This window comes from Raphanus sativus, chromosome 7 (genome assembly GCF_000801105.2).
Source record: "Raphanus sativus cultivar WK10039 chromosome 7, ASM80110v3, whole genome shotgun sequence".
In the NCBI taxonomy this organism is placed as follows: domain Eukaryota; kingdom Viridiplantae; phylum Streptophyta; class Magnoliopsida; order Brassicales; family Brassicaceae; genus Raphanus; species Raphanus sativus.
The window spans coordinates 5,650,597-5,677,704 of NC_079517.1; the positions used below are offsets into that span (position 1 = coordinate 5,650,597).

Sequence of the window (27,108 nt, forward strand, 5' to 3'; positions counted from 1 at the left end):
TTCTTTTCTTTTTGGTTTGCTAACTATATGAATAAGGGATTTTTTTGGCATGAACGAAGGATCGTATAATAATTAATTTGAACTATCAGTTACTTATATTCGACTGTTTCATAGTAAATGGCTTTTGTCGTAATAACTCTATGGGAATTTTTTTCTTTTTGAACATTATAAATCTATGGGAATTTCATGCAAGCCTTTTGACATTTTTTTTTCCTTTTTTTAAGTTTTTGTAATTTTGTTAGGGACTTATAAAATTCACAAAACTCAAAACTCTCATAAGGATAAATATATTCTGAAACTTTGTGAAAACATAAAAACTGTAAAGTTGATTTTAGCGTATTACATTCTATATTTTGCTCTATTTATAAATTTAACTTTTGTTCTTTTTGTTTTTTCAGATTTGGGTAAAATACGACTAAAAATAGTATTAGAAATCAACTAAGTGAACTACAAATAGGAAGTGAGAAACAGATAAGATGAGCTACAACTTATGTTTTGATGTTTCTATTTATGCTTATATGTTAAAAATATTTTAAATTTTAGTTAAGATTTAAGATAAAGGGGCAACATTTTTTGGTCCGCTTTAGGCGCCAGAAAGGTCCGGACCGGCACTGGATGTGGCCAAAGACTCTGTACCGGTTTTTAACTTCTTTTTTTCTTTTCTGAACAGATCCGGTTTTAACTTTGTTTTGGATTGGCAGCTACTTTTGATTTTTGAAGTTTGTTTTGGATTGGCAGCTATATATGTGATGCTTTTCATGTCATGGTTGTTTTGGATTGGCAGATAATCTTAAACATATTCTCAGTATGGTTATGTTATTTTTTTATGCATGCATGTGGATTGTAAAATATAAATTTTCGATTGGAGTGGGGACGTAGCAGGTACATAAGGTGGGCCTCGAATCTGTTGTTGATAAGCAAACTGAATCTCTACACATCCGCTCCGACCTCTTTCCTTGGTGCAGCTTTTGCTTTTCCGGATATGTGGTAGGTTGAGCCTTGTATTTGTTTCCTGAGTTGTTGGCCTCAGTTCAACCTGGGAAACATTGTCTTCTTCATCACCTTTTGCGTTGAGTCTCTGCTATTCTAGAATTATTTTCCTTTTTTTTTTCGAATGATTGTGAAATTATATTTTATCAAAAAGACTTTTGCTACATCAAGTGGTTCTTTAATGCTTGTCAACATGATTTATTCACAATCTTGAACTGACGCCAAATCAGTGACCTTAATGACTAAAGCTAAATTAATTTTTTTGGTAAACGACTAAAGCTAATCAACCATCGGAATTAACAATATGCAAATCTTGTCAATGTTAATAACTCTGTTAACAGTAATTAACTGTATGACTGTCATTGATTTAATGCGTTGATCCATGTATCAAATATACGGAATCTTCTGCTTCCCCATTGATCATTTTTGTTTCTGTAAAAAGAGAACAGGCAACATTGCACCCATGGAGGATTTTTTGGAGCTTGGTTCATCTCATCCCCTCCCAACAATGTATCCAGCTTCTTGACCAGAGCCTCTTCATCAGCTGGGTCACACCCGAAAAACTTCTCCTGTCATAAATTGCGGATAAATACATAATACAATCCATTGAAGGAATCACTCGGAACATAACAGTGATTAGTATATTTACCCCTTCATCAGCATACAGAGAAGCGTGGACTCTGGCGGTTGCATCTTCTAGTATAGCTAGAAGTTTGAATTTTCCGTTCAAATCGTGGAACCTTCTGACATCTCTGGGAAACACTTGAATGAACCGAACAACACACCTGAATTTAGCAGTCACCTGCATAAGCATAACTAAACATCAAGTTTAGAAAGTCTTCATTAGTTTTGCTCTACAAATTAAGAGTCGATGACAGCTTTTGGGATACAATACACTGTTATAGGTCAGCATGTCCATCAGAGAAACAAACGGAGCGTCCTCATGCGCAACCCCTATGAATAGATTACCAAATAACCTTCAACATTATGCTAAGTGAGGTCGATAGCTCAAGAAAAATAAACAAACTATGAGTTATATAACCTGTGATTCCTGAGTGAAAGGTATTACTAATACAGCGTGTGATGGGGTTCCATCTCGATGAGAACTTTTCTCTGCACATTTTGAATTTGTAAGAAATCTTGTACAAAGAAAGCGTAAAAAGAACTCGGCATAGCATGAAATCAAATCACACAGTAAGAAGAAAGTGTTGAAGAGAAACCTTTGAGGTGTGAAGGATTGCATTTCTCTGCTCATTGTGTACTGCATCTTTGTAGAGGGACTAAAAGCAGCGTTCCATAATCCCAGATTTATTTGGAAGAAAAGGTTCAGAAACTTCACGTGTTGACCAGGTCGAAGACACTGAATGGCCTGCTTCTCAGCAACATTATCTACAATGATCCTCAGGACTGAACCAAAAGTAGGAAAATTCCGTAACACATGAGTAGGCAGCATCTCTGGTTCAACGCATAAAGGAAGCCTTTCTGACCTGTTATGATGTCAAAATTACAAGACAGAACATTAAGCTCTCAAGAACTAACACATTAACGTTCGGAATATATGACGCTAGGGAAAAGAGTAGCTGTGCACGAGGAAATACAAAAAAAAATGGGACTTCAAAAGAACATCTAAAATAAGGAGAAGCACATAGACTTACTTTACCACAAAACTGCACGGTGGCATCTCAGTTCCATCCCAAACAAAGATGTAAGACCTATCTTTATCGTCCTTGGAAACGTGAACAATCTTGAGTAGCAAGAAAGGAATGAAAAACCAAGTCAAAAACACATGGCAAAACATAATCTCCAGAGCAAGTCCAGTTCCTTAAACGAACATAAAGATAAAGACCAAAAACAATCTACCTGGCAATTAAGATTCGAATATTCCCCTTCTTTGATATCTTTCAGGGATGTGAAACAACAAGACTCTACCATAAACCAAAAAAAAATAAAAAAAATCAACCAATTGCATTATAGAATCATCAACGAACAATACCGTTTCACTAGCAATGGAAGCTTAAAGAAAATGAAAACACTCATGATTGATTACCATCGTCAAACTTGTAAGTGATAATCCATTCTCTGAGATTTGATAAGAAGTTCTCATCCTGTTCTCCCATCTGAAACTTAGCTGACGACTGGTAAGGTACAGGATCCTCGCCGTGCTTCCCGTCGAATAAAGCAAACGACGAAGATTTCTCATTGCAGAGAGCTGTGATTTTCCGGTTAACAAGCACAATCTGCGTTTTTTTTTAGAACAAAGAGACTGTAAAAAAAAAAAAAAACTGCAAGACACACTAATGGTGTGTGTATGCATCGCACACCTTCACACGGGAGAGGATGATTATATCCCCAATCGATTCGACTCGAGGAATCGCTCGACTGGTACGAGCGATGAACTTTACAGGAAGGCCAGATCCAGAGTGCCATGGATCGACGATTTTCAACGTGCATGAACAATCTGAAACAAGTTAATCATCAATTTGGGGGTTTGTCGAAGGGTTTTGGGAGTAGGGATTCGAGATACCAGAGGCAGTGGGAAACCCTAACTCGACGATGACTCCGATGAGGCTAACGTTGAGATGCAATGCCTTGAAAGCGTCTTGGACTCTCAGGTATTTGTAGTCATCATCCCTAATCTCCATGTCTATCATCGTTACTTGAGGCTTTTTGCAAATGTTTTTTTTTCTTTTTGCCGAGGGAAGTGATTTAACTCGGCGCCACTTATGTGAAACGTTACGGACTCGTCGTCTATAAGTTTTGTTTTCGTAGCATATGGGCTTTTGAGGCTCGATATGAGTGTTTGATGGGCCGCCGCTACGGAATGTTTTTCGTTTTCCGACTTAGATGAGTTTTTTTTTGAGAAAGTCTCCTTAAAAACCTCCAAATAGTCTCATTATTTATACTTTAAACTTTCAAACTTTGAAATTTTTACAATAAACTTTCAAACTTTGAAACTTTTATAATAAACTTTCAAATTAATAACAATCTTAATAAAGTTTATAAAACTTTTTTTAATGCTGGATAATTATATTATTACAAATTATGAGAATACTACACATGATTTTACAGCCGATAATTCTATGTGACTTATGAGGATTAATGTCTAACTGCATCATCTGAATCGCTCTATGGATCCACATTTGACGGTATTTTTTTGACGGTATTTTTTTGCCATGTTGTAGATCTTTTGTAAGCTTTATTTCCATTAGTTTGCATAATTTCATTTTCATTGGGATTTAAAATTTAGACCTCTTGATGTAAAAACATTAATAAACATTTAGTCACCATTTGATCAAAAGGGTTTTCCACAGCTATAAAAGTAACTCACATGATTTCTTTATTATCATGGTGGATATAATTATAAACATAATTGGCATGATGTTTTACTTATATATATTTTATTAATATTAATTAATTTGATACCTTAACATATTTTTATTTTATTTATAGATAAATTAATTTAAAATATCTAATCGGCTTTGTACATAGCATTGTTGTATGTAGCAGTAGTAAAAATAATAATAAATTTTTTGGAGAAAATCAAACGGTAAGGAAGAATTTGTGTAAATTAAAGATGATATAAAGTATATAATGATATTCTTAGTATTCATATTACGTGTTCTAATGTGTAGTACTTCTTCAATTTTTTTTGGCGGAACTTTAGTTATAGAATAACCGTTTCAATTTAGTTTTATTTGTAAAAATAAAACAATTTTAGGTTGATATATTATTTATATATGAAACTTTTTCTTATGATAAATTTTATTTGTACTTATATATTATGACAAATTTTATTTGTTTTCATTGCAGCGAAGAAGAGATAATGAAAAAAATTGGTTTATTAAAAAAGACAAAATTTAATAAAGTATATGATTAAGTAAAACAAACGGAGATAATCATCGCATCAACAGTGTTTATCAACGGTGTTTATAATTTTGTTTACCATAATAATAAAGAAACAGGTACCCATTTTCATTGTTTTTGTTAAGAATGTTATTAGTTTGAAACTTTATTATGAAAGTTTAAAGCTTGAAGGTTTAAAATATAAATCATAACCAATTTAAAAGTTTTTAATGCCTTTTGAACATTAATTTTGTTTTGTTGGAAGAAGAAGATAATAAGACTCAAAGCGGAAGATATAAAATCATCTAGTACTCTTTTTTAAATACCATCCAAGTAAGGTTTTCAAAAAAGAATTATAATATATAAAAATAGTGATTAACTAGACTGGATATCTTGAATGGAAACTCCATAGTTAAGAATTATAGGCTGAGAGATTTTTATTGGGAATGTTCATAATACTATTATCCATGAATTTTCACCATTAATATCTCCAAATTTTAATAAAAATAAAATAAACGAGTATCTCAAATATTTGGATACTCTGCCAAAAAGTATCAAATGAGATACTTTGATATACTTTTAAGTATCTAGACACTTGAGATACTCATTTGTTTTATTTTGGGTTAGAATTTGTGAAATATTAATTTCGACTCTTAGGAATTAGGATCATCCTCATTTGTTAGGTGATTATATCAGCTATTTAGCTTATAGCTGTTTATATATTCAATACATTAGAGATACATTTGCCAAATTAATTAGAAATGGTGTATATGTTTTTATTTACTTTTTACGAAACCATGTCTTTCTTGATTCATAAAAGAAAGTGAAGGATATTTTTTCTTTTATTACGTACATATAGGCTAAGGATGTTCCAGATGACTCGTGGATACTGAGCTAAATACACGAGTAAAGTATCTAGTATTTATTTAAAACTTATTTACGTGTGAATACGCGGAGGTTACTATTGCTTTAGCGGGTGGAACTTTGATAACGACGTGAAGAATCAAACAAGTGATCACAAGACATCTCGCGAGGCTTTTAATCCCATTATAGAAACAAATCTTTATATTTCGTTGATAGTGTAAGAGCATGCTCATTGCTAGGACCAACTAATTGTTTCTTAAGATTAGTTTATTAATATATGTAGATTAAGGAATGAAGTTAAGAAACTTTAGTAAAATGGTAGATTATTGGTAGATACAAAAGTTGGTTCTTAGTTAGAAATTTAATTATTGTTTTAGTAACTGAATTGTGTTTAAAATAAAACTCACTAAATTAAAATAACATTGAAAAAAAAATTACAAAGTTGGAAAAAAAATTACAAAGTTGAAAAAAAAATTACAAAGTTGAAAAAAAAATTACAAAGTTGAAAAAAAATTACAAAGTTGAAAACAAAATTACAAAGTTTAAAAAAAAAACATTTATTGAATTCATGGAAACTTAAACATGAAATGTTAATTTTCAAACCCAAATTTGTCCCATATATTTTCGATCAAATCAAGTTTTAATTGAGTATGGATGGGTGTATCCCGAATTTGTTGAGCGACATAATCAACGTTATCGAATTGCTGAGTAGGCATCTTGACGCAAAAAGAAATATCGGCATCTTGAAATGTTTCATCTGGACTCTGTGTACGTCGTTCATCTTCCACTATCATATTATGGAGTATTATACATGCTCTGATAATATTTGCTATCTTCGATTTATCCCATAAATTAGATGGATTTTTAATGACGGCGAATCGAGCTTGCAAGACTCCAAAAGCACGCTCAACATCTTTCCGGACAGATTCTTGTTTTTTAGCAAATAATTTGTTTTTATCTCCTTGTGGTAGTCGGATAGATTTCATAAATGTGGCCCACTCCGGATAAATACCGTCGGTGAGATAGTAGGCGTAATTGTACTCCCTTCCGTTGACAGTGAAGTCGACTCCCGGAGCTCTTCCATAAATAATATCATCAAAAACAGGAGATCGATCAAGAACATTGAGATCGTTCATAGTACCTGGAGCTCCAAAAAAGGCGTGCCATATCCACAGGTCGTAAGAAGCTACGGCCTCCAACACAATTGTTGGTTTATCGGTTCCTCGTGAATACATACCTTTCCAGTTGGAGGGGCAATTCTTCCACTCCCAATGCATACAGTCGATGCTTCCAATCATCCCGGGGAATCCACGCTCTTCTCCGATATGTAGTAGTCTTTCAAGATCTTCTGATGTTGGACGTCTTAAGTACTCTTCGCCAAACAATTGGATAATTGCGGCGGTAAACTTGTGCAAACATTTTCGAGCTGTTGTTTCACCAAGTCGCACATATTCGTCTACCGTATCCGCCCCACCACCATATGCTAATTGACGAATGGCTGCCGTGCATTTTTGGAGCGCTGATAGACTTGACCTTCCGACCGCATCTTGTGTTTCAGCAAAATATTCTACTTCCGTAGAGAGACGATGCACAATAAGCAAGAACAATGACTTGCTCATACGAAACCGGCGACGGAATATATTGGAAGGGTATGTAGGAGTTTCAGAAAAATAATCATTCCAGAGTTTGATGTTGCCTTCTTCTCGGTTTCTCTCAATAAAAATACGTTTTCTTCGCTCTTTCGGTTCAACAATAATATCAGGGATTTGTAATAATTCATCAAAGAGGGATTCAAATTGAGCATCATCATCATTATTTGGTTGGTAATGATAATGATAATGAGATGAAGAAGACATTTTGGTTTGAAAATGGAAGGAAATATTTAAAGAGGTAGTAGAAGAGGTTGCTTTGTATATGTGTAATGATCGAACCATACTCATATTTATAGAGACTGATCTTTTTCTTATACATCTTGTGATGTTTTCATAGTACATAGTACAATACCCGTGACTGATATTTTTAAAGAAAGCATCACTTAAACATAGTACAAAGAAAGCATCACGAGTTCATTACAAGAAAGTTTTAGAGTTGACAATACAATACCCGTGACTGACCATTACAATACAAAGAAAGCAATGACCAATACCCGTGACTGACCATAAACATTACAATACAAAGAAAGCAATACCCGTGACTGACCCGTGACTGACCAGTTCACTTAAACATTACCACCAAACCTAAGACAACTAAAACAATTACCAATACACAAGTAACCTTCTCAAACAATTACCAATACACAAGTAGAAGAGTGTCTAGTATAGCCAGTTTGGAGAGCTTCTCCTTCTTCTCCAAATCCTCCTTCTTGATCTCCCAAATGTCCTTGTAATCAGCATGAGCCTTCCCTTGACGATTATTCCTTCTGGCTTTCGCAGCCTTGATACCTTCAGGCCTTATCTGATCCATACCAACTTCGGAGCTTGAAGCTTGGGGGTCTTGCTCAGCATTTTTCCTCTTGGCAGTGGCAATGGTGATAGTGGCTTTAATAGTGTTGAGTGAAAGCCATTTCTGCTCATGCCTCAACACACACCATGCATGCTCAAGGTTGAACTTGACGTCATGATCCCTAAAGAAGATATCATGAGCCATTTTCAGAAGATCAGTCTCATTCTGACCACTGCTTTGCTGTCTCTCTGCAGCTGCAAAGGCGGCGCAGAACTTGTTAGTGATCTCATTGATCTTCTGCCACCTCTGCTTGCAGTTTTGATGAGACCTCTTATCACCCCTCGCTGTGGCATGAGGACTTGCATCATAGTAGGCTCCTACGCGTCTCCAGAAGGTTCCGTACTTTTGATCATTTCCAACTATGGTGTCTTTCGATGTGTTTAGCCACGCACTGATCAAGACCTCGTCATCGGCTGGGGACCACTTGTTTCTCTTCCCACGCTTCACTGGTGTGTCTTGAGTTGGAGGTGGAGCTTGCTGTGAACTGAAAGGGGGGATTTGTGAAGCGCCAAAGTTTACACTAGAATGGTAACTTTCATAAGGAAAGTTACCATGTGCAATGCTTTCATCTTGACTGGTTAGCAAGCCTACATAGCTAGAGGACTGACTATGTGGATGCCTTGAATCCATAAGAACAGAGAAGAGAGTGAAGAAGAGAAACCGTTGTGGTAACTGGTTTGGATAGAATAGGGGAGGATGGTTGGCGTTAAATAAGCTCATCTCAAGCATAATAATAAGTTCCAGTAATAAAGTCTAACGCTAACCCACCAAGGTCTAATCAGAAGTAATAACACTTTATTCAACTACAACTACAAAGCTACAAAGCTATTCAACTACAAAGCTATCAAGTTACACTAAAACTACAAGCTATCAACTAAAACTACAAAGCTATCAACTAAAACTACAATGCTACAATTTAATCAACTAAACTACAAAGCTACCAAGTCAACTACAAATGAATCAGTTTCGCTAACTAAAAGAACAGTAACCACTACAGTTGCCAGTACTCGCAATGGTAGCACAACACTTCAATGCACACCAATAACTATAACACAGACCAAACATTAATAAACGATTGTAATTTGGTACAAAAGCAGAGCTAACATTAATAACGATTGTAATTTGGTGGATAGATTTGAATGAATAATGTTTTCAATATTTTCAATATTAATGAATGATAAACGAACAAAATAATCTAATTCAGAAACAAATCCCCCATGAATAATCTCTAAAACAATATTACAGACCGCAATGAATCAATCATGTAAATCTCTAAAGCAAACCCTAATTCAGAAACAAATCACCCATGAATAATTTCACCTAAAGCAAACACTAATTCTCAAAGAAATCCTTGTTACTAAATAGCCATTCGATTATCTGAATTTTTTTTTCAAGATTTTTGACAGAGGAGAAACACGAACAATGCACCAACTAAATAATCACAAAAAACAATCATATCATCGCAACAAGATCACCTAAATCTCTAAACGGAGGAGAAACATGTACCTTGTTTAGATTACAATCGGCGGACGAGAGGATTTCGATGACGACAATCAACGAGAGGACCGGGAGAGAGAGACTCGTCTGTCGGGGTGAAGAACGGAAGAGATCGATTCAGAACGGAGGACGGAACAGATCGATTCAGAACGGAGAGAAGATCGACATGCAATCGCCGTCGAGAGAGTTCGAGACAAGAAGAAAAAGAGAAGAACAGAAGAGAGAGACTCGTCTGTCGGGGTGAAAAAACCCAAGTTTTTTTGGGCCCGACACGTGTCCCCTTTAGGACCAACAAACTCACTTCTTAGCTAAGGCCCGTTTGCGTTGGGTTTTAGTCTTTTTCATTTTTCTTTCGACCCAATAAACATAAGAATTGGGTCTAAGACCCGGCGATAACCATGCTCTAAGTAATTAATTTATTACAAACGAAATAGAAGACCACTACACGACTAGTTTTCTAAACTACGTTAGTCGTATTAATATAAGTCTGTTAGACCGATCCGATATGATACAGACCAAGTCAGTATTAGCCCAAACAGGTATATGTATTTCTGGTGAGATAGACCTACGACAAGTTACTTGCAATCTTGATGAAATGTTTTGTATATAAGATTTCGATCCGTGAGTCTAGTTCTGTTGAACTATTCAGATGCAAAATCTGAACAGATCTTCCAACCTGTGATATAGATCTAATCTAATCCTTCCACACAAATGTATAAAGAAAATAAAATTAGAGATCAGAATATAGATCACGGCCGTATAAAGACATAAAATGACTTTTCAAAGAACTATATAGTAATATAACAAAACATTTTGTTGGTCATAACTTATAATAATAGTACTAAACATTTTTTTATAATTATTTGCTGGAGAAGAAAGATATAAATATATGGTAGCCGTGTTGTAGCGTTTCCAACGAAGTATTCAAACTACAAATGAGGGAGTAGCTTTATAAGTTTATTAATTCTTCGCTAGAGAACACAAAAACAAAATAAAAAATACAGAAACAAAAGGTGGATAATAATTAATAAATCCCATTAATAAAAGGAGTGGGCATGGGAATCGCATTTGCATTTATATTCTCCTCCTTCTCCTCCACATATATAAATACTAACACAATACCAAAGTGTGGTCTCATTCATCACAATAATCATAAAAATCAACTTTTACGCTCTAGAGAGAGGAAGAAAGAAAGGTGAGAGATATGGAAGAGACAAAATCAAGATTCAAGAGGATCTGTGTCTTCTGTGGAAGCAGTTCCGGTAACAAACCTTCTTACCAAGAAGCTGCCATTCAACTGGGCAACGAATTGGTACGTTCTCTCTTCTTAAACCTATAAATATACACTTCTATAAACATACACATGTACTTTCATATTCCCAGTTTAACACAGATGTACATTCTTTAACACCTTGTTGTGTCATTTGTAAGTAGAGAGCCGTTTAAATTAAAGCAAACCGATGACTTTGTGTGTTGTGAATATGCTGATTGATTAAAAAGGTTGTGACAGTACTTAGTATGAACTCCGGAATGAAGATTTGATTTGAGATATGAACTCAGAATCTTCTTTGGAATATTAGGTATTGTGAGTTATGATTGTGTGTTTCAACGAACAATGATGAATCAAACGTGTGGATGCTTAGTTATTTATTTTTCTTCTTTTTAATTTTTGCTGATTTTAAATCTGTGTTAAGTTTTGTTGTTATTGGCATGAAAGAGAGATGAGAAAATAGCAACTTCTGTTGCACAAAAAAAAAGCAACTTCTACTATTATTAGCTGTAACCCGTCTGTCACTCGAGCAGCACTCTTGCATGATCTATTTTTATTTATATTTTGTTATTTATTATCAGGAATTTACATTATCACACACACACACGTCTTGTTTTTCTAGAACTCCGAAGCTTATTATGTTTTTTCTTAAACCTAATCTTAAGTTACCATGATTTTGTTTACGGGAAAGATAAATAATAGTGACAGTTTTTATTGCCTCGAGGGCCAAGAGAAAAAATCGTTGGAAGAATAATGACTACAAAGCGTGTGTTGTGGGGTGTACTACTTCAACAATACAATTTTGTAAAAAATAATAATAATTGGAACCCACTTGTAATAACTATTTGTGAACTGATCTGTAGGTAATAATAGTAGTATTAATAGGATAGTGACTAATGAGATTAGGATTGATGATGATGAACTATTTTTCCCTCTTCTCTTAATTGAGATTTGATAGTTGATGTGGTTGCTGCTTTTGGGGGTCGATTGTGGATTTGGGTTTGCGACAAGTGTTCATTTTCATCATGAAAATGCTATTTGTCATTAATAAATGCATATGGTGTTGTAGTAATAATTAACTAAAGATTGATGGTGGGATTTTGGTTGAAGGTGGAGAGAAAGATTGATTTGGTATACGGAGGTGGAAGCGTGGGGCTTATGGGTCTCGTCTCTCAGGCTGTTCATCATGGTGGTCGCCATGTTCTAGGGTTTGCTCTCTCTCTCTCTCCTTTTCCTTTTTCTCTCTATATGAATATGCATTCACATATCTCTATGTGTGTGTGTGTATATATATATATATATATATATATATATATATGTTCTCTATTCAAATGATATGATGCATTTGCTAGTTCCAAGTACCCCATTACTCATCATTGTGTTTTAAACATTTAACTGTTGATGATGACTGTCTACATGATGCCTAGTACTTGCTAACTTAACCTATTATTTGTCACATAGAATTGGGCCATAGAATTTGGTAATAGATCAGCCTATTAATTAATTCGAAGAGAAAAGTTGAATCTAGTAAGAGTTAAACATAACAACGACAAACAAGGATCTGTGCATGTTTCCTTTGTCCAAGAGTGTCTCTTTGCTTTTAAAAGTTTTAACTAAAAATAAGCTACAACTAGTTTCTTATGTGTGTGTGCCTCATTGGTATGTGGTATTGTGAGAGAATCTCGTTTCAATTATCTGTAACCAAAATAGTCAACTAAGTTTCATTGCCCTAATTACTTATAGATTAAGAGGGCTGTTTGGTATTGTGATTGATCCATTATTAACCTGTTTCTTCTCTAATCTCTTGTAGGGTCATCCCAAAAACCTTGATGCCAAGAGAGGTATGCACCAAATAAAACTCTTTTGAATGAATTCTTTTTTTTTTGTTGGACTTGGTATTTAATTAGTATTATTGAGATAGAAATTGCCTTGCAATGGTCTACATACAATAGTGGTAGGACCAAAATGGGAATGATTGAGACTTGGAGCCTTTATTCACGATACATCTCCTTGACCAACTAATATAATTTATATGCAATATATCCCACAACAAAAAGACCGTATATAATATATAAGATATTTCGGTGTTCACATATTAGAGGTAATTATAAAGAGAAATATATATATATATATGGTGTTAATATGTTGCAGATAACCGGTGAAACCATCGGAGAAGTTAAGGCCGTCGCTGATATGCATCAAAGAAAAGCGGAGATGGCTCGTCAAGCCAACGCCTTCATTGCTCTTCCTGGTTTGTAATCCAATTTTTTTATTTTCTAAATGTATTTAACTTAATTCCGTATTAAGGTATTAAAAACTTCGAATAATATTTTGGTAAATCGTTAGGTGGGTATGGTACGTTGGAAGAATTGCTGGAAGTCATTACATGGGCTCAACTCGGAATCCACCGTAAGCCGGTACGTAATCAAAGAAATAAAAGTTATCTTTTAACTTCTTTAAAAGTATATAGATGACATGAGCTTGCATTATTGTTACGACCTGTGGTGTATATATTTTTCTCGGACCATGCGTGTTGAATATATATTTTTCTCTTATTTTAAACCTGTGGTGTATTATTTCTATATAATGTCTTGGTTTAAACTGAATGAATGAAGATACAAATGGTTGCATATGGTACGTCGTAATAATCACATGGAGCAAGATTCCTTTTGGGATTCTTTATTCTTGCTTAACCTTTTGAAGAGCATGTAACGTTATAATTGTATAGATATTTTTGCATGAATAAAAAACGATGTGTTGTCATGACGTACAACTACATAACCCTGATTGTGAGACCGGAAGCTTCCCATGTCGTAATCTTTTATATGTTCAAAATATGTCGTTTCTGAAGATTATTTGTGATGAATAATTATTGACAGGTGGGTCTTCTTAACGTGGATGGTTACTACAACTCGCTGTTGACGTTTATCGACAAGGCGGTGGACGAAGGATTCATATCCCCAATGGCTCGTAGAATCATCGTCTCTGCACCAAACGCTAAGGAGTTGGTTCGACAACTCGAGGTATAATAGACATTCACAGGAAAGTAATGACTTTTCACATGGTTTAGGTTTATGATTTTACTCCAAATTATTGTTGTTGTAGGAATATGAACCGGAGTTCGACGAGATAACGTCAAAATTGGTTTGGGATGAAGTGGACCGGCTCAGTTATGTACCGGGCTCGGAGGTAGCTACGTGAGGAAGTAAGTATGTTTTGTGGGAAGTCTTTTTTGGGTAAAAGCAGTATGTGTACAGCGGAATTGAGGTTTTTTATAACATCAGAAGAAAAAGTCGGAAATGTAGACGAAAAAAGGTCTTGGGGTCGTTTGGATAACATTATTTTGTAAGGGGGGTTTAATGTGTGAAGTGGATAAACCACGTGGGCAACTACTAAACCGCGTATATACCAAACACTATCATCCCCCACTTGTCTTTTGTACATTTTGGTTAATGGTTAAGAAAGGCTAGTGCCTTTATCAAAAAAATGACAAAACGATCCTTTTCTTTTGGATATTTTATAATTTCTAATATATACTTATATTATAGTCATCTTCTAGCTTTTTCTGTTGTCCAAGTATATACTTAATTTGAATTATTTTTTGAATTATGTTTAATTATACACTAGTAACTACATAAGATATTCAGGGTCAAATTTAGAGAATATTCCTAGTAAACGTATACGTGACATACAACATGAAATTGTAGTCTGTTAAAGATGTGTATGATCATCAGCTTTAAAGCACTTGCTTAAACAAATCAATATGAAAGTTTAAATCCATAGACCTTATCTGGCATGTTTCCTTTTCTAATTTATGTTTTGGAAGGTCAAACAGTGTCTCTTTGCATTATTCTAAACTATTTACACAAGTGATATCTTAAAAATAGAGGAACATATAAATTTCATTATTTTTATTCAACTTTTGAGGAGAATCACACAGAAGAAACATAAGTAATGAAGTCAAAGCAAAGTTTTCAAGCAAATGTTATCTTGGCAAAAATAAAAACTGAGCTCTCCAACACAGGAAAAAGATAAACATGTCCTCTGCTTTTTCACCGAACATATGTTTTATATGAAAGACTCTTAAATAGCTGAAAAATACTCTTTGCTGAGCTTGGGGTCAGGTTTCATCGATTTCTCCCCAGGCTTCCATCCCGCGGGGCAGACCTCATCAGGGTTTTCTTGAACATACTGTAATGCCTGCAAAGACAAAAAACAGCAAGAAGCAAACACATAACACATCTAAAACCTCAACGATCTCTCTCAGAAATGATTAGTTCTTTATGTACCTGGAGGGTTCTCATTGTCTCATCAACGCTTCGGCCAATACCGAGGTTGTTGATGGTGGAATGCTGGATGACTCCTTCCTTGTCGATGATGAAAAGCCCTCTCAATGCAATGCCCTGTATTTATTAGATGCATACCAAATGCTTAAACTTTATAGTGGCTGAAAGTTCTCTGTCTTATTTTGCAGAAGATTGTGTTTTACCTGATCAGGGATGAGCACTCCAAACGATTTAGAAATGGATTTGGTGATATCCGAGACGAGTGGGTAGTTCAGATCACCGAGCCCTCCTGACTTTCTGTCTGTTTGGACCCACGCAAGATGCGAGAACTACATCGTGTGAAATGAAGACAAAAACGTTACATTTGTATCAGAGATGCTTGAATTGAGAAATGAAAAAAAAAAAAACTATGACATACCACACTGTCGACTGAGACACCTAACACTTCCGTGTTTAGCTTCTCAAATTCTGCATAACGGTCACTGAAGGCAGTAATCTCTAAAAACAAATTGCAAAAATTCAAAACACCAGAGAAGATCAGATAAAGTGAATGATGTTAAGACTTTCAGTTTCAAGCTACTCCCTGAGAAAAAAATACTAACCTGTGGGGCAGACAAAAGTGAAGTCCAATGGGTAGAAAAACAGAATCACATACTTTTTACCAATGTACTCTGAGAGCTTCACCTAAAACCATATGATACAATCGATGATAAAGTTTAGTTTTTCACCAACAGAGTGCATTGACCTTAGCTTATGACAAAAAAAAAAAAAAAAAAAGACTAGACGCATAAGATATCGTGTAAAAAAAATGTTAAAATGGAGACTGAAGGGTGGTACCTTGATGAACTCTTGATCAAAAACAGCCTCTGCCTCAAAATCAGGCGCCTTATTACCAACCAGTGGCAAATCATCCTGAAAATTGAGAAGATAGACAAGCTCTCTTTAAAAACGCATCAAATTATATAGATTTGAGTACGAGAAAAAGTGAAGGCATCTTTGCAATTCACTTACGGCCTGGGCCTTGACGGCGAAGCTACGGCGAGTGGAAGAGCTGTTGTTGGAGGTGAGGGGAACGATGCGGGAGAAACCGGAGCAGAGAGAAGACGGTGATGATGCAGAGGAAGAGGGAAGAGTTCGGAGGAAAGAGGCGGCGGGAGAGAAGAGAGAAGGCTTGGAGGGGAGAACCCTAGCGGAAGAGATAAGGGTGGTGGATGAAGCTAAGGACGCCATGGACTGAAAGTACTCCGTGTGACTTGGTTAATACACAGTCCTCTACAAAAAGGGTTGTTCTGTTTCTGATGTTTGAGTGTGAGGTTGAGAGACTGAGGCGGATAGAGAAAGTGCTACAGCGACATCGTTTTTTTGAAGTTATTAGTGGGACTGAATCAGGATAAGGCCCACTTTCTCCACTGGTTTAGGCCCATTGTTACTTTACTATTTGGAGTCGAGCTTCTCAGGGACGAGATGGCCCCTAAACCACTTGACCCCAAATATGCTGGGGCGAATATTGTAGTCATGCTCAATTATATATTTTGAAAGGCCTATCGTTCCAGGGCCACTCGTCATTTGCTACTTAAGAGTCGAGCTTCGGAGAGCCACTTGCCCACAGATGCCGATGCGAATCTTTTCTAATCGACTCTATTATATATCCATGCACTAGAGTTAAATCTTTTGATTTTTTTTTTCTTTTAGAGTTAACCTTCTTTATGTCAGGCTAAAATATATGAGCATCAACATCAATTAAGGCACCAATAGATCTCTTAATATGATATTTTATGTTTTTAAAATTGTTGTTTAGTTATACAAACTGACAAAGTATATTTATTTATATAAAACAAAACTAAAATGAAGCATTGCAATTTGATACATGTAATAAGAACATGCTTTTACTAAAGAGTTGCTTTCCACTCTCTTTTTTCATTTCCATTATTTTATTATTTAAAAATTGCTAAAATATATCTCATTCCTGATGCTCTAATTTCTTGGTATACTTCATGACCATGTTTTATTAACTAACTTAGTGTGTAAATTAATAATGGAATCATGGTAGATAAAATTTATTGTAACTGATTAAGTAAATGATTATTTAGGTTGTGGCTTGATTTGTAATATGTTTCATCTAATCTTCACATCCACTTTTTAATATATTTCTGTCTGTACATAAATTTTACTTATAATTAGCTAAAATTTTACAGAAAAGATACTCACATAAAACAGAAAATATAAAAAAAAACAAACAGTTGTTCTATTTTGTAAAAGGTCTCCAGCACCAACCAGAATAATAATTCAGAAAACACAAAATAAAATATACAACAGAAGATAGTGACAAAATGTCACATATTATACACATCAATAATTGGTTTGGAGTCTTTGGACCTCATATTTACAAGGAGACCCAACCAGCCACAAACCTATTCTTCTCCTTCACACCAAAACAAACAAACTAAAAAAAAAAAAAAAAAAAAAAGGCTATGGAGACTCCGCCGTCAACTTCTCCGGCCCCTCCCCTCCGCCGTAGAATCTCCGTAGCGACGCCAACGTCTGTGATCACCTCCGATATCCCTTTCGCAATCGAGTCCTCGACGACGACGCCTTCGTCGTTCGATTTCGACCTCATCTCCATAAAACCACGCTCCTTCGTAGCGTACACGTCTCTCAGAGACATCATCTCGTCTCCGAGCAGCTCCTCCGTCAATCTGCCTTCGATCAACGGTAGCAGCTCCCCCGTGATATCCACCGTCGGAGACATATCGATCCGCGATCCGCTCGTTAAGCAGGCCGCTCGGTCTTACCTACAGGCGACGGCGCAGACTTCGTCGGGTGACTCGGCTGGGTGTCAGTTCCTCCGCCGCGTGTGGCTACACTTCTCCGCCGGAGTACAGTTCTTGGGACGCGTGTTTGACTGGATTCTCCGAACGGTCTGTGCTCCTCCTCAGATGGTTAAATAGTTTCTGGTGATGAACACAACTGTTTTTTTTAATACAATAAATCAAAAATATTCATGTAAAGAGATTGATTTCGATTTTTTGAATTGTATAGTTCCTTCTATTACATAAAACCATGTGTCTGGTGGCATCGTGCAATTCCGGTATGGTCCGGTTTGGATTTACAAATTCAAATTGTGATGAACCGGTTATTGTAATCCTAGTCCTCTGCTATTACAGCTAACGGAGAAACATGAACGAGGTTCCTGCGTTGTGTCTTTCTTTGGACTTTAATCGGTCGTTTTTCTGCGGAACAACAAGTGAATGGGATCTTTTGTACAATTACGAAGTTTCTTGATTTCAGGAATATGAGAGAGTGGATTTGAGTACCTTGTCGAATTGTTGCTGCAGGTGTCTAAAGATTTGCAGAGTCCATTGGTATCCAAATTGCAATAGTTGAACGATTACAGAGTGTCCTCTAATCTTTAAAGTCAAGATCACTTGATCAATGTTCAGTTGATGCCTTGACATGTAGGGACATAGAAGCTTCTCGTAGACATAGCTAATCCCCTATAAGAAACCAGGCGTTAGGAGGTAAAAAAAAAAGATCGGTTTTTTAATGAATCAAATAATGAATGTTCATTGATGAGATAGTTTCTTGCATTGGAGGGGAGAGTACCTGTGATTTCGGGTACCATAAACAGACAAGAAGAGCGATTTTGATCTCCCCGTATAGTGGAAACCTAATGTTTTGCAAATATAGAACCACTTTTCAGAATGCATTACATTGATGGAGGAGATTTTACAGTTAATAAAATTATGCTCTCACCATGATACAATGATGTCTCCTATCCTTTCTAAAACTGTAAGAATACCCACCAATATCCTGCAAAAATCGAATCGAATTTTCAATAAGATGGGTGCTACAGGATCAGGTTCCTTTATCTAAAAATAAAAAGAGATTTACCAATACTTGCACCAGTATCGAAGTTCTTGAATCTCAGGTTTTTTCTTTTCCACGCATTTGTAGCATCCATATGCTGGGTACGCGTAACCCACAAGCAATCTGCAAAAAAAAAAAGAAAAAAAAAACTAAGAAACAGAACGAAACTGACATTTCTTACCAGATGAAGTAGTAAGAGATGGTCTTTAACATTATGATTCTTGAAATGAAATTTCTCAGCATCTTCGATCAACTAAACAGACTTTAGTGTTTATGAGTCTTGAACCCTGTTCGTTTAGCGCTCAAGCAACTGCAAAAACGAAAAGTAGTGGTTTCTGATGATTTCTGAGATTTGGGAAATTGAGAGAGAAGAAGAAGAAGCATAAAGAAAGTGAAGTAATGGAATGATTAAAGCACTAGGGATAAGAGAGAAGCAAAGGGGAAGTCTGAGATTGCTTGAAAAAGACGATTCCCTTACTTTTATATTTTTAAACGTCGCATTTCTTGGGATGCCGGAAAATTTTTTTTTTTCTGCCAAACCGTTGTAACCGTTTCGGATCGAACTCAACCTGCATTATTATTTTTTATTTAATTGAGTTATTATTTTGTGTAAGATATTCCATTTATTTATCGAAGCCAGTTACAAAAAAAAAAAAATATATTCCATTTATTTGTGTTAAAAAGTTATGTGTTGTTTTATAAAATTGTGTATTTAAACAAAAATTAGTCATAAGATTAGCTACCTTTACCAAACTTTCCTACTTAAATGGTTGATTTGTACTCCCTCCGTTTCATATTATTTGTCGTTCTAAGTCTTTACACACAGATTAAGAAAACATTTAATTTTACATATTTCCAAAATAAAAATACTATTACCAATACACATCAACCAATATAAAAATAGAATAGAGAATATTTTCAATAAATTTTGCATTGAAAACCGAAAACGACATTTATTTTGAAACAAAAATTTTGCTCTAGAACGACATATAATTTGAAACGGAGGGAGTATTTGGAATTAACAAAATGTAAGTCAAACTTATTTTTTGTCCCAGGTTTTATATATTGTGGAAGATTATGGATCAACCCAAACAGGAAAAGAGAGTTACCTTGAAGGAAACTAGGGCAAAAAGGCCCAAATATTTAATTATTTTAGATCAAATATTCTAAAAATATTTAAGATACTCAAAAATATTCATAATTATTCAAAATATTTGTAATATATCTAAAAGTAAACATCCATTAATATTCAAATATACTTAGAACACTAAAAATACCATAAATATATATATATTAGTTCTCTATCCAAGTAGGTAAGAATAACATTTCATTTTATTTTAGATTTTTATCATACGTATTTAAATTAATATGTTGCATATTTTTGGACTTCAAGGTATATTGAGAATTATAAATTTGTTTATATAATGTATATAAAAAAACTGAACCCATAAAGATCTGTATTTTTTATGTAATTGATATTTGAATACAATCCGAACTCGTAAAGATCTTAAACGAACCCGAATCAAAAATTTATAGATAACGAAATAAGGTTTAAATCACTAACCCTAAAATTCAAAACCCTAAATAGACCCAAACCGAATATTTAAACAGATTCCTAAATTTCAAATATATCCGAATCAAACCTGAACAAATATTTGAATGCTCACACTTAAATTTCTTAATGATTATGTTAACATTACTAAAAAGTTGTTTTGAATATATAGTTAAGATCTGAAATATTATCATATGAATTTCATATTTTTATATATATTAGTAGCATGTAATTGTTTTTGTTTAATTGTAGGTTATTCCATGGAATATTCATTTTAGATCATGATGCACCTAATAGCATGTATCGTATGAAGTTCATTTTAGAAGTCATGTTTTAATATTCCATGATGCACCTAATATATAGTAAAGCTGTTACAGATATAGGCTTTAATTTATTTATAATATTTTAAATATGGTTATATGTTTTGTTGGACCATTTAAATTTTAAATGACAACCTTTTATCAGTAGATAAAAATAGGACTCTGTTTTAATAGATTAGATATAAACACTCATCCAGGAATCAAATACATTATATAAGGTTCATCAAGTAATAAAAAGTAATCTCCATGGTTGATGATAACGCCATAATAAATTAACAACAAGAAATCAAGTTTAATGCTCTGACAGTATTGCTCCTTATAAAACTGATACAAAAGATGGCAGTGAGAATTGAGAAAAATATGGAAGATACAAAGAAAACTATTGAAGTTTAAATGTGTACTGTACTCAGTACTCACAATAAAGAACAGCATATAAGATTTCAACCACCTAAGTTTAAATGCATTTATATAAGCAATATTATTTAATTAAGTAGAAAAAAAACAAAATATAAAAATTAAAACTATGACATACCTTCTTTAAACTTAGTCATAATATATCAAGGGTGGAATTTGTTTGTATGATTGTATGATGTTAGTGGCATCGGGCAACATTTGAAAAACAATATAGTACAAAACATACGTTTTGCATGTTTAACCACTATATGCGATCACAATCGCTTATGAATAATATGTTAAATTCTGTCGATAAGTGATCCAGACACCTAATTGTCTTTGAAATACGACTGTGACTAGTCATAATGCAAAAATCTCGTAGACGGCGAAGTGTGGGGGCTAAGAGTTTCAGACGTGGACTGACCACGTTGAGTTACTTATCCGAATGATATACATTAGAATTTGTAATTAGTTAGCTAGACTAGATATACAGACCCGTCCCTCCCATAAAGCATATGAAGCTTCAGCTTTAGGCCACAATTAGTTTAAGTATTTTTAGGGCCACAAACATTAATTCATGTATAAACTAAATACTAATTGATGATTCATTTTATATGTTACATGTGTTTGAAGACTTAGTTAGATAAACTATAAAGATTTTCAATCTTATATTCACTGTTATTCCTTTAAACTTTTAATAATTTATATAAACCTTTTTAGTCTTTTTCTATAAAAAAAATCATTGCTGAGCTTATAATCGTGTTTTTACCTTTCCTAGTTATCAATATTTTTCAAAACTTATTATAATTAATATAAACCTGTAAATAATACAACAACTACAAACCTAATTTATTTCATAACATATATTATGAATAAAACTAAATCCATTTTTCCTATGTAGAAAAAACATGATATATCATATTTGAAAGGATTAAAAATATTTGTTGTTTAAAAATATACATAAAAGCCACAATTTTCTATATTGCATTAGGCCTCCAAATATTTAGGGACGGCACTGTAGATATATATTATATTACATCAACAGGTATATATCTTATATAAGAGTTAGAGTCTAAATAATAAAGCTAAGCATGAACATTAAATCATTTATGCTTCAATCTGTCAGATTCAAGACCCGAGAGAAGGGATGAACTTTGCATGCTTTATTTGTATTTGTGGACGTGCAATTGCATTTCATGCGAGAATAAGTACGTTTATAATAGTTTTACGCTGTGTGTTTGTTGACCAATTTGGTCCTCAAATATCTTTGGTGGGTCTCATATTTGAGAATGTGCCCACACCAAATCTACTATTTCACTCTCTCTCCCTACAAATGCCAGTATATCTACTCGATCTTTTCATCATTCATGTCTCCTCTCGCCATCATGAAACTCACATATACAATTCTCTAATATCCGACATGAATATGATTAGATGATCTAAGAGTAGAGTAGATGGAACTCGTAGATTTAACAAGAACGTTCATACAAACCATTCTATTTTTTGTTTTTTTTTGTTTGATATTTAGGAGGAGTTTTCTGGCCCCCACGATGTGGATCCAAATTAACCACATGGCATGCTTAGAATTTTTGGCGATCACTTTGGATCAGGTCACGTGTTGGTCTCAGGCCAAAAGACCTATGTGAAAGCCTTGGTGGTCAGTGCGAGTCGAATCCAAGACCATACTTCAGCCGCAAGTCGTACACCACAAGACTAACTCGTCCTAGTTAACAATTCTATAACTATTAGAGACTAATTAGTGTACTAGAAAGTATACTTTTCCTCTTAAAGATAGAGGAAAGTTTTCAAAGAACTTTAGCCTAACATTTTTTTTCTTATATACCCATAACCTCTCCGAACAGGAAACCGTAAGGGTTAATACTTTTACGATAACTCTCTTCCCCAACGTCAAAGCTCTCTAACAACCCTCTTTAGAAATGTTACACGTAAAGAAACAAAGAAAAATCTCTAAACTTTGGTTGATGTCAGTTCCAATAACCTAAAAGAAGTTAATACCATCTAACCAGTTCGGCTCTATGTGGGGTTATGAATTATAAACTCTATGAATGTAGAAGGTTAATCAAAGGATTGTTATAATTGAGAGAAAATGAGAGGTAGGAAGCAAGAATTGAATAAGGGAACATGGAGCTTTGAAAGATGAGATTGCTAAAATTGGAAAGCGGCAACAGAAAGGTGGCATTTAGTGAATGATAAGAAGAGAAATGGAGTTATTTTAAAGACATGTCAACTAGTGTAATGACGAAGAAAAAAATAAAGATAAGAAATGAGAGAAAACAAATAAAATTCGTAGCATCATCATGAGCATGAAAATAATTATTTCTTTCTTTGAAGAGGTGAGCGAGAAGAGAGCAATGAAGGTGGAATTAAATTCGTATTTATAATCTGACGTAACGCTCATTACAATTCTCAACTGTCTCAATTACTATTGCATTTATATTTTGGTTTTAATGATACTCTAAATCTTAACATTTTGAACAGCTGTTATCAAAAACATTTATATAAATCGAAGCACCTTCCTCTGTTTTTTATTAATTTTTATTTAAATGCTCTGAACTACTTTCCTCTTCCATTTTTCATCTTTTCACCTTTTGTTTTGTACTTCTTCGTCGGCAGTTTTTTTAGATAGATTTTACAATCATATTCATGCTCAGAAGCACCTAATCTAACTATGTTTAGCTCTGATAAATTCTTTGCCATATGCAAACTCATGTTCTAGATTTGTCTGCTTTTGTCTTTGATCAAACATGCAAATTGCTGAGGACAAAATCTTGTTATGGATTCTTTTGCAGGAAAAGGAAAAATCAGTTTCTAGTGCCTATGATTAGGCTACAAAGTCTGTGACTTTTGGATGATCAGAGAGAGAGACACAGAGAGAGATCTATCTCGAGTTAACATTAAAAAGAAAATTAAAAGAAATATGAAAACAAGAGGAGTTTCGGGTACGTGTGTATGAATTTGTGGGGTCAAAGTAACAATGTGGGACCCAAAAGAAGTTCTTGTCTGATGTCTAACCAGATTTTCTTTCTTTCTCTCGTCTGAACTGCTTTTTCAACAAGTACAAGGAATCTATATAGTTTTTGTCTTCAGCTTTTTCTGGGGATCAGGATCAATCTACTATATCTCTCACAAAGTCAAAATTTTATCTTCATTTTCGTGATGTGTAAGCAATTTATTTGCTACGCCAAGAATGTCTACCTTTTCTATAGTCAAACATACAAAACGTCTAATTCTCTTATACATCCGAGAAACAGAGTATCTGAAGAAAACAGAGATGCTTGCTTTGAGACATATCCTTGAAACATGGTATCAAAGAAAGAAGATGATTTATAAGAACTCAGGAGTAGAGATACGGACACAATGACACATGTTTCACATACATAGAAATTCTTCTTCCATTAGAGAACTCAAATGGTAGAAAAATGTTAAGGAAGGAAAGAAAAGTTAGTGCTATTCGCGCTCCACCCTTTTGATATGAAAGTTTTGTGAGTAGGGAAACCCTAGTTTCATCTCCCTACCTTGGCTTCTTCTAAGGGTTTTAAAGGTGGAGCGTGATTAGCACTACTCTCATAAACAACAGCTACATTCGCAAGAAAATAAAATAAATAAAAATGACAAGGATTTTTAGAAGGCTTTACTGGTCTGTCAGTTCCTCCTAGTCTTGCGACCAGAGGAACCAGCGCCTGGAGTGCGTGCGTTAGCGTTCGAGGCGTTTTCATGGTTGAAATCAAGAAGAACGGTGCTTTGGCATTTAGGGCATTTAGGGTCGTCTTCTGAGAGCATAACGTACATGAGACAACGAGGACACCCGACAAGAACCATCGAGGTTGTCTCTGGACTTGATGAGTATCTCACAGACGATTCGTCCTGGTTCATCTCCGAAGAGACGCATGAACTTGGCGGCGAGGTTGGTGAAGTCGTCGCAGAGCGGCTCGGTGATCGAACCATCCTCCTTCGGCTTGACGTAGGAGGCGAGAGGTTCAACTTAAGGTCAAGCTTTGGACTTCTACGACTCATCTTCTGTTTTAAATTGGATAAGCAACTGGTTCAGACAAGAAGATATCAAGTTAAAGTGAGTTTGGTCGGAGAAAATAATACCTTGAAATCTGCGGACTGAGAAGGAGAGTTTCCTGTGATCTCAAAGACTTTTCGTACTTACAATCACAAAGAGTCTCTCTTCTAACTGGTGGTTGGGTTGCTTCAGCTCAGGCCTTTATATACAAGAAAGAACACAGAGAAGATTTAAAGAGAGAGAGATATAGATAGATTTTTCATTAAGGCTTAATTTAATTGTGAATGAGAGAGAGAATCATAAAGATTGAATTGGAGTATACCAGTAGATGATATCAGACGGTTAATTGCTTTAATTTTACCTCAAGAGTATCGAATTTAAGTTATTTTTCAACTTTAAACCTGTAATTTTTTATTTTAAATATGTAACTAATAAATACAGAAGAAAATAAGTAGATATTTGCAGGAACCCAATTCATTGCTTATTAAATAGAGGAGGAAAAGAACAAGAGAGGTGTTTAATAGCTAATACACAGAAATCAAATTAAATACTCAACAGGCCATCATTATTTATTTTATTTTCTTCATAGGAGTTAATATATGGAACCAAGAAATTAAATGGCAACCAACTTGAATTAGATGTCTATAATAAAAATTGAGAAAATAATCATAACTTCTGAAGTAAAAAATGTACAGTCAAAGGAATTAATTTGAAATTAAAGAAACGCAAAACAAAATTAAATGGCAACACACCAGAATTGGTACAGAGAACCCAAATACAGGCAAATATATAAAGTGAACCACCCTACTGGCCTTTAGTTTTATTAAACGTTTCAAGAGAGGGAGACAATATAATAAATTTTTCAATTCCAAAACTACCCATTACTATTTTCTAAAATTCCAAATTTGCAATTTATATATTCCGCTTGTTAAATATTGGGGACAAAGTATACTTTGAGGATGTGTGAGAGTTGAGAGTAAGCAATAAACCCTATGAAGCATTTCAAGCGGGTCCAATGTTTGGTAGTCAAGTTTCATAATTGTTTATGAATAACCAGTTATGTGGGTAGATATTGAGCTACCAATCATGTATATGTGTTAGATATCAAACCACTTGACTGAATATAGAAGTTCACTATTCAACTATAATCTAAAATACTAAATTCATACTTATTCCGTTTTATAAAAAATGTCATTTCGATACTTTTTACAAATATCAAAAAATGTTTGAAATGCATTTATATTTTTATTAGTTATACCTAATTTACTAATAATATTGAGATAAATAAAATTATTTATAAGAACAATATAGTTTGTAACTATTATTAAATGGAAAATAAATGTCAATTACATTGAAATTCTTTAATTATATATTTTAATATTAAAATGTTAAAAAAACTCTTGGAAAACATAAGGAATAGTAGTTTGGAGAAACTCTAGATCTTTGAGTTTATAAGATTTGTCGTGTTGTTTTTAATTGGTGAAGATGATTTTGAAACTAGAAGCGTGACTATTTTTGCAAGTTATTTGAAAAATATCAAGGTTTTAAAATAAAGTTTTCTTAACTCAGAAATCATTCATATACCACAAACTTATAATGGTCAATCGTATTTCGTTGTTCAGATGAAGTGGAGTTTCCAATTTGGTTTACAGTTAGTATGAATTTGTTTTAGTTGATGACAAAAAAAGTGTCGT

General features: G+C 34.3%; 8 protein-coding genes across 9 annotated transcripts; 2 read left to right on the forward strand and 6 right to left on the reverse strand.

Annotated features, from left to right (window-relative positions):
* Positions 1 to 1,264: 1,264 nt before the first annotated feature.
* On the reverse strand, positions 1,265 to 3,700 carry LOC108814721 (protection of telomeres protein 1b). The gene is made up of 10 exons (XM_018587345.2): positions 3,515 to 3,700; positions 3,312 to 3,448; positions 3,038 to 3,227; positions 2,851 to 2,915; positions 2,646 to 2,734; positions 2,211 to 2,477; positions 2,033 to 2,103; positions 1,886 to 1,944; positions 1,640 to 1,792; positions 1,265 to 1,559 (listed from the first exon to the last, which is right to left on the reverse strand). Exons 1-10 carry the CDS (start codon positions 3,639 to 3,641, stop codon positions 1,350 to 1,352), a joined length of 1,368 nt encoding a protein of 455 aa, XP_018442847.1. The 5' UTR covers positions 3,642 to 3,700; the 3' UTR covers positions 1,265 to 1,349.
* Positions 3,701 to 6,287: 2,587 nt separating this feature from the next.
* Positions 6,288 to 7,553, reverse strand: LOC108858542 (uncharacterized). The gene has a single exon (XM_056990926.1). The coding sequence runs from the start codon at positions 7,551 to 7,553 to the stop codon at positions 6,288 to 6,290; it is 1,266 nt and encodes a 421-aa protein (XP_056846906.1).
* A 430-nt stretch (positions 7,554 to 7,983) lies between these two features.
* Positions 7,984 to 8,829, reverse strand: LOC108815232 (glutathione S-transferase T3-like). The gene has a single exon (XM_018587877.2). The coding sequence runs from the start codon at positions 8,827 to 8,829 to the stop codon at positions 7,984 to 7,986; it is 846 nt and encodes a 281-aa protein (XP_018443379.2).
* Positions 8,830 to 10,801: 1,972 nt separating this feature from the next.
* On the forward strand, positions 10,802 to 14,517 carry LOC108814866 (cytokinin riboside 5'-monophosphate phosphoribohydrolase LOG7). Its single transcript, XM_018587501.2, has 7 exons — positions 10,802 to 11,008; positions 12,077 to 12,174; positions 12,777 to 12,807; positions 13,118 to 13,217; positions 13,313 to 13,383; positions 13,846 to 13,989; positions 14,072 to 14,517. The coding sequence occupies exons 1-7, from the start codon at positions 10,901 to 10,903 to the stop codon at positions 14,165 to 14,167; spliced, it is 648 nt and encodes a 215-aa protein (XP_018443003.1). The 5' UTR covers positions 10,802 to 10,900; the 3' UTR covers positions 14,168 to 14,517.
* Positions 14,518 to 14,850: 333 nt separating this feature from the next.
* LOC108814524 (2-Cys peroxiredoxin BAS1-like, chloroplastic) lies at positions 14,851 to 16,593 on the reverse strand. Its single transcript, XM_018587118.2, has 7 exons — positions 16,264 to 16,593; positions 16,090 to 16,164; positions 15,855 to 15,936; positions 15,671 to 15,750; positions 15,456 to 15,581; positions 15,256 to 15,369; positions 14,851 to 15,166 (listed from the first exon to the last, which is right to left on the reverse strand). Exons 1-7 carry the CDS (start codon positions 16,480 to 16,482, stop codon positions 15,050 to 15,052), a joined length of 813 nt encoding a protein of 270 aa, XP_018442620.1. The 5' UTR covers positions 16,483 to 16,593; the 3' UTR covers positions 14,851 to 15,049.
* A 1,040-nt stretch (positions 16,594 to 17,633) lies between these two features.
* On the forward strand, positions 17,634 to 18,203 carry LOC108814984 (uncharacterized). The gene has a single exon (XM_018587638.2). The coding sequence runs from the start codon at positions 17,724 to 17,726 to the stop codon at positions 18,198 to 18,200; it is 477 nt and encodes a 158-aa protein (XP_018443140.1). The 5' UTR covers positions 17,634 to 17,723; the 3' UTR covers positions 18,201 to 18,203.
* LOC108814983 (HVA22-like protein i) lies at positions 18,171 to 19,574 on the reverse strand. The gene is made up of 6 exons (XM_018587636.2): positions 19,331 to 19,574; positions 19,144 to 19,242; positions 19,006 to 19,062; positions 18,856 to 18,919; positions 18,567 to 18,746; positions 18,171 to 18,482 (listed from the first exon to the last, which is right to left on the reverse strand). The coding sequence occupies exons 1-6, from the start codon at positions 19,360 to 19,362 to the stop codon at positions 18,417 to 18,419; spliced, it is 498 nt and encodes a 165-aa protein (XP_018443138.1). The 5' UTR covers positions 19,363 to 19,574; the 3' UTR covers positions 18,171 to 18,416.
* A 5,137-nt stretch (positions 19,575 to 24,711) lies between these two features.
* On the reverse strand, positions 24,712 to 25,655 carry LOC108816199 (protein GL2-INTERACTING REPRESSOR 1). 2 transcript variants are annotated; one of them, XM_018588769.2, is made up of 2 exons: positions 25,501 to 25,655; positions 24,712 to 25,419 (listed from the first exon to the last, which is right to left on the reverse strand). In XM_018588769.2, exon 2 carries the CDS (start codon positions 25,417 to 25,419, stop codon positions 25,048 to 25,050), a length of 372 nt encoding a protein of 123 aa, XP_018444271.1. In that variant the 5' UTR covers positions 25,501 to 25,655; the 3' UTR covers positions 24,712 to 25,047. The 2 variants fall into 2 exon arrangements, with proteins under 2 accessions (XP_018444271.1, XP_018444270.1); XM_018588768.2 differs by having other exon boundaries at positions 24,712 to 25,422; positions 25,501 to 25,652.
* Positions 25,656 to 27,108: the final 1,453 nt, after the last annotated feature.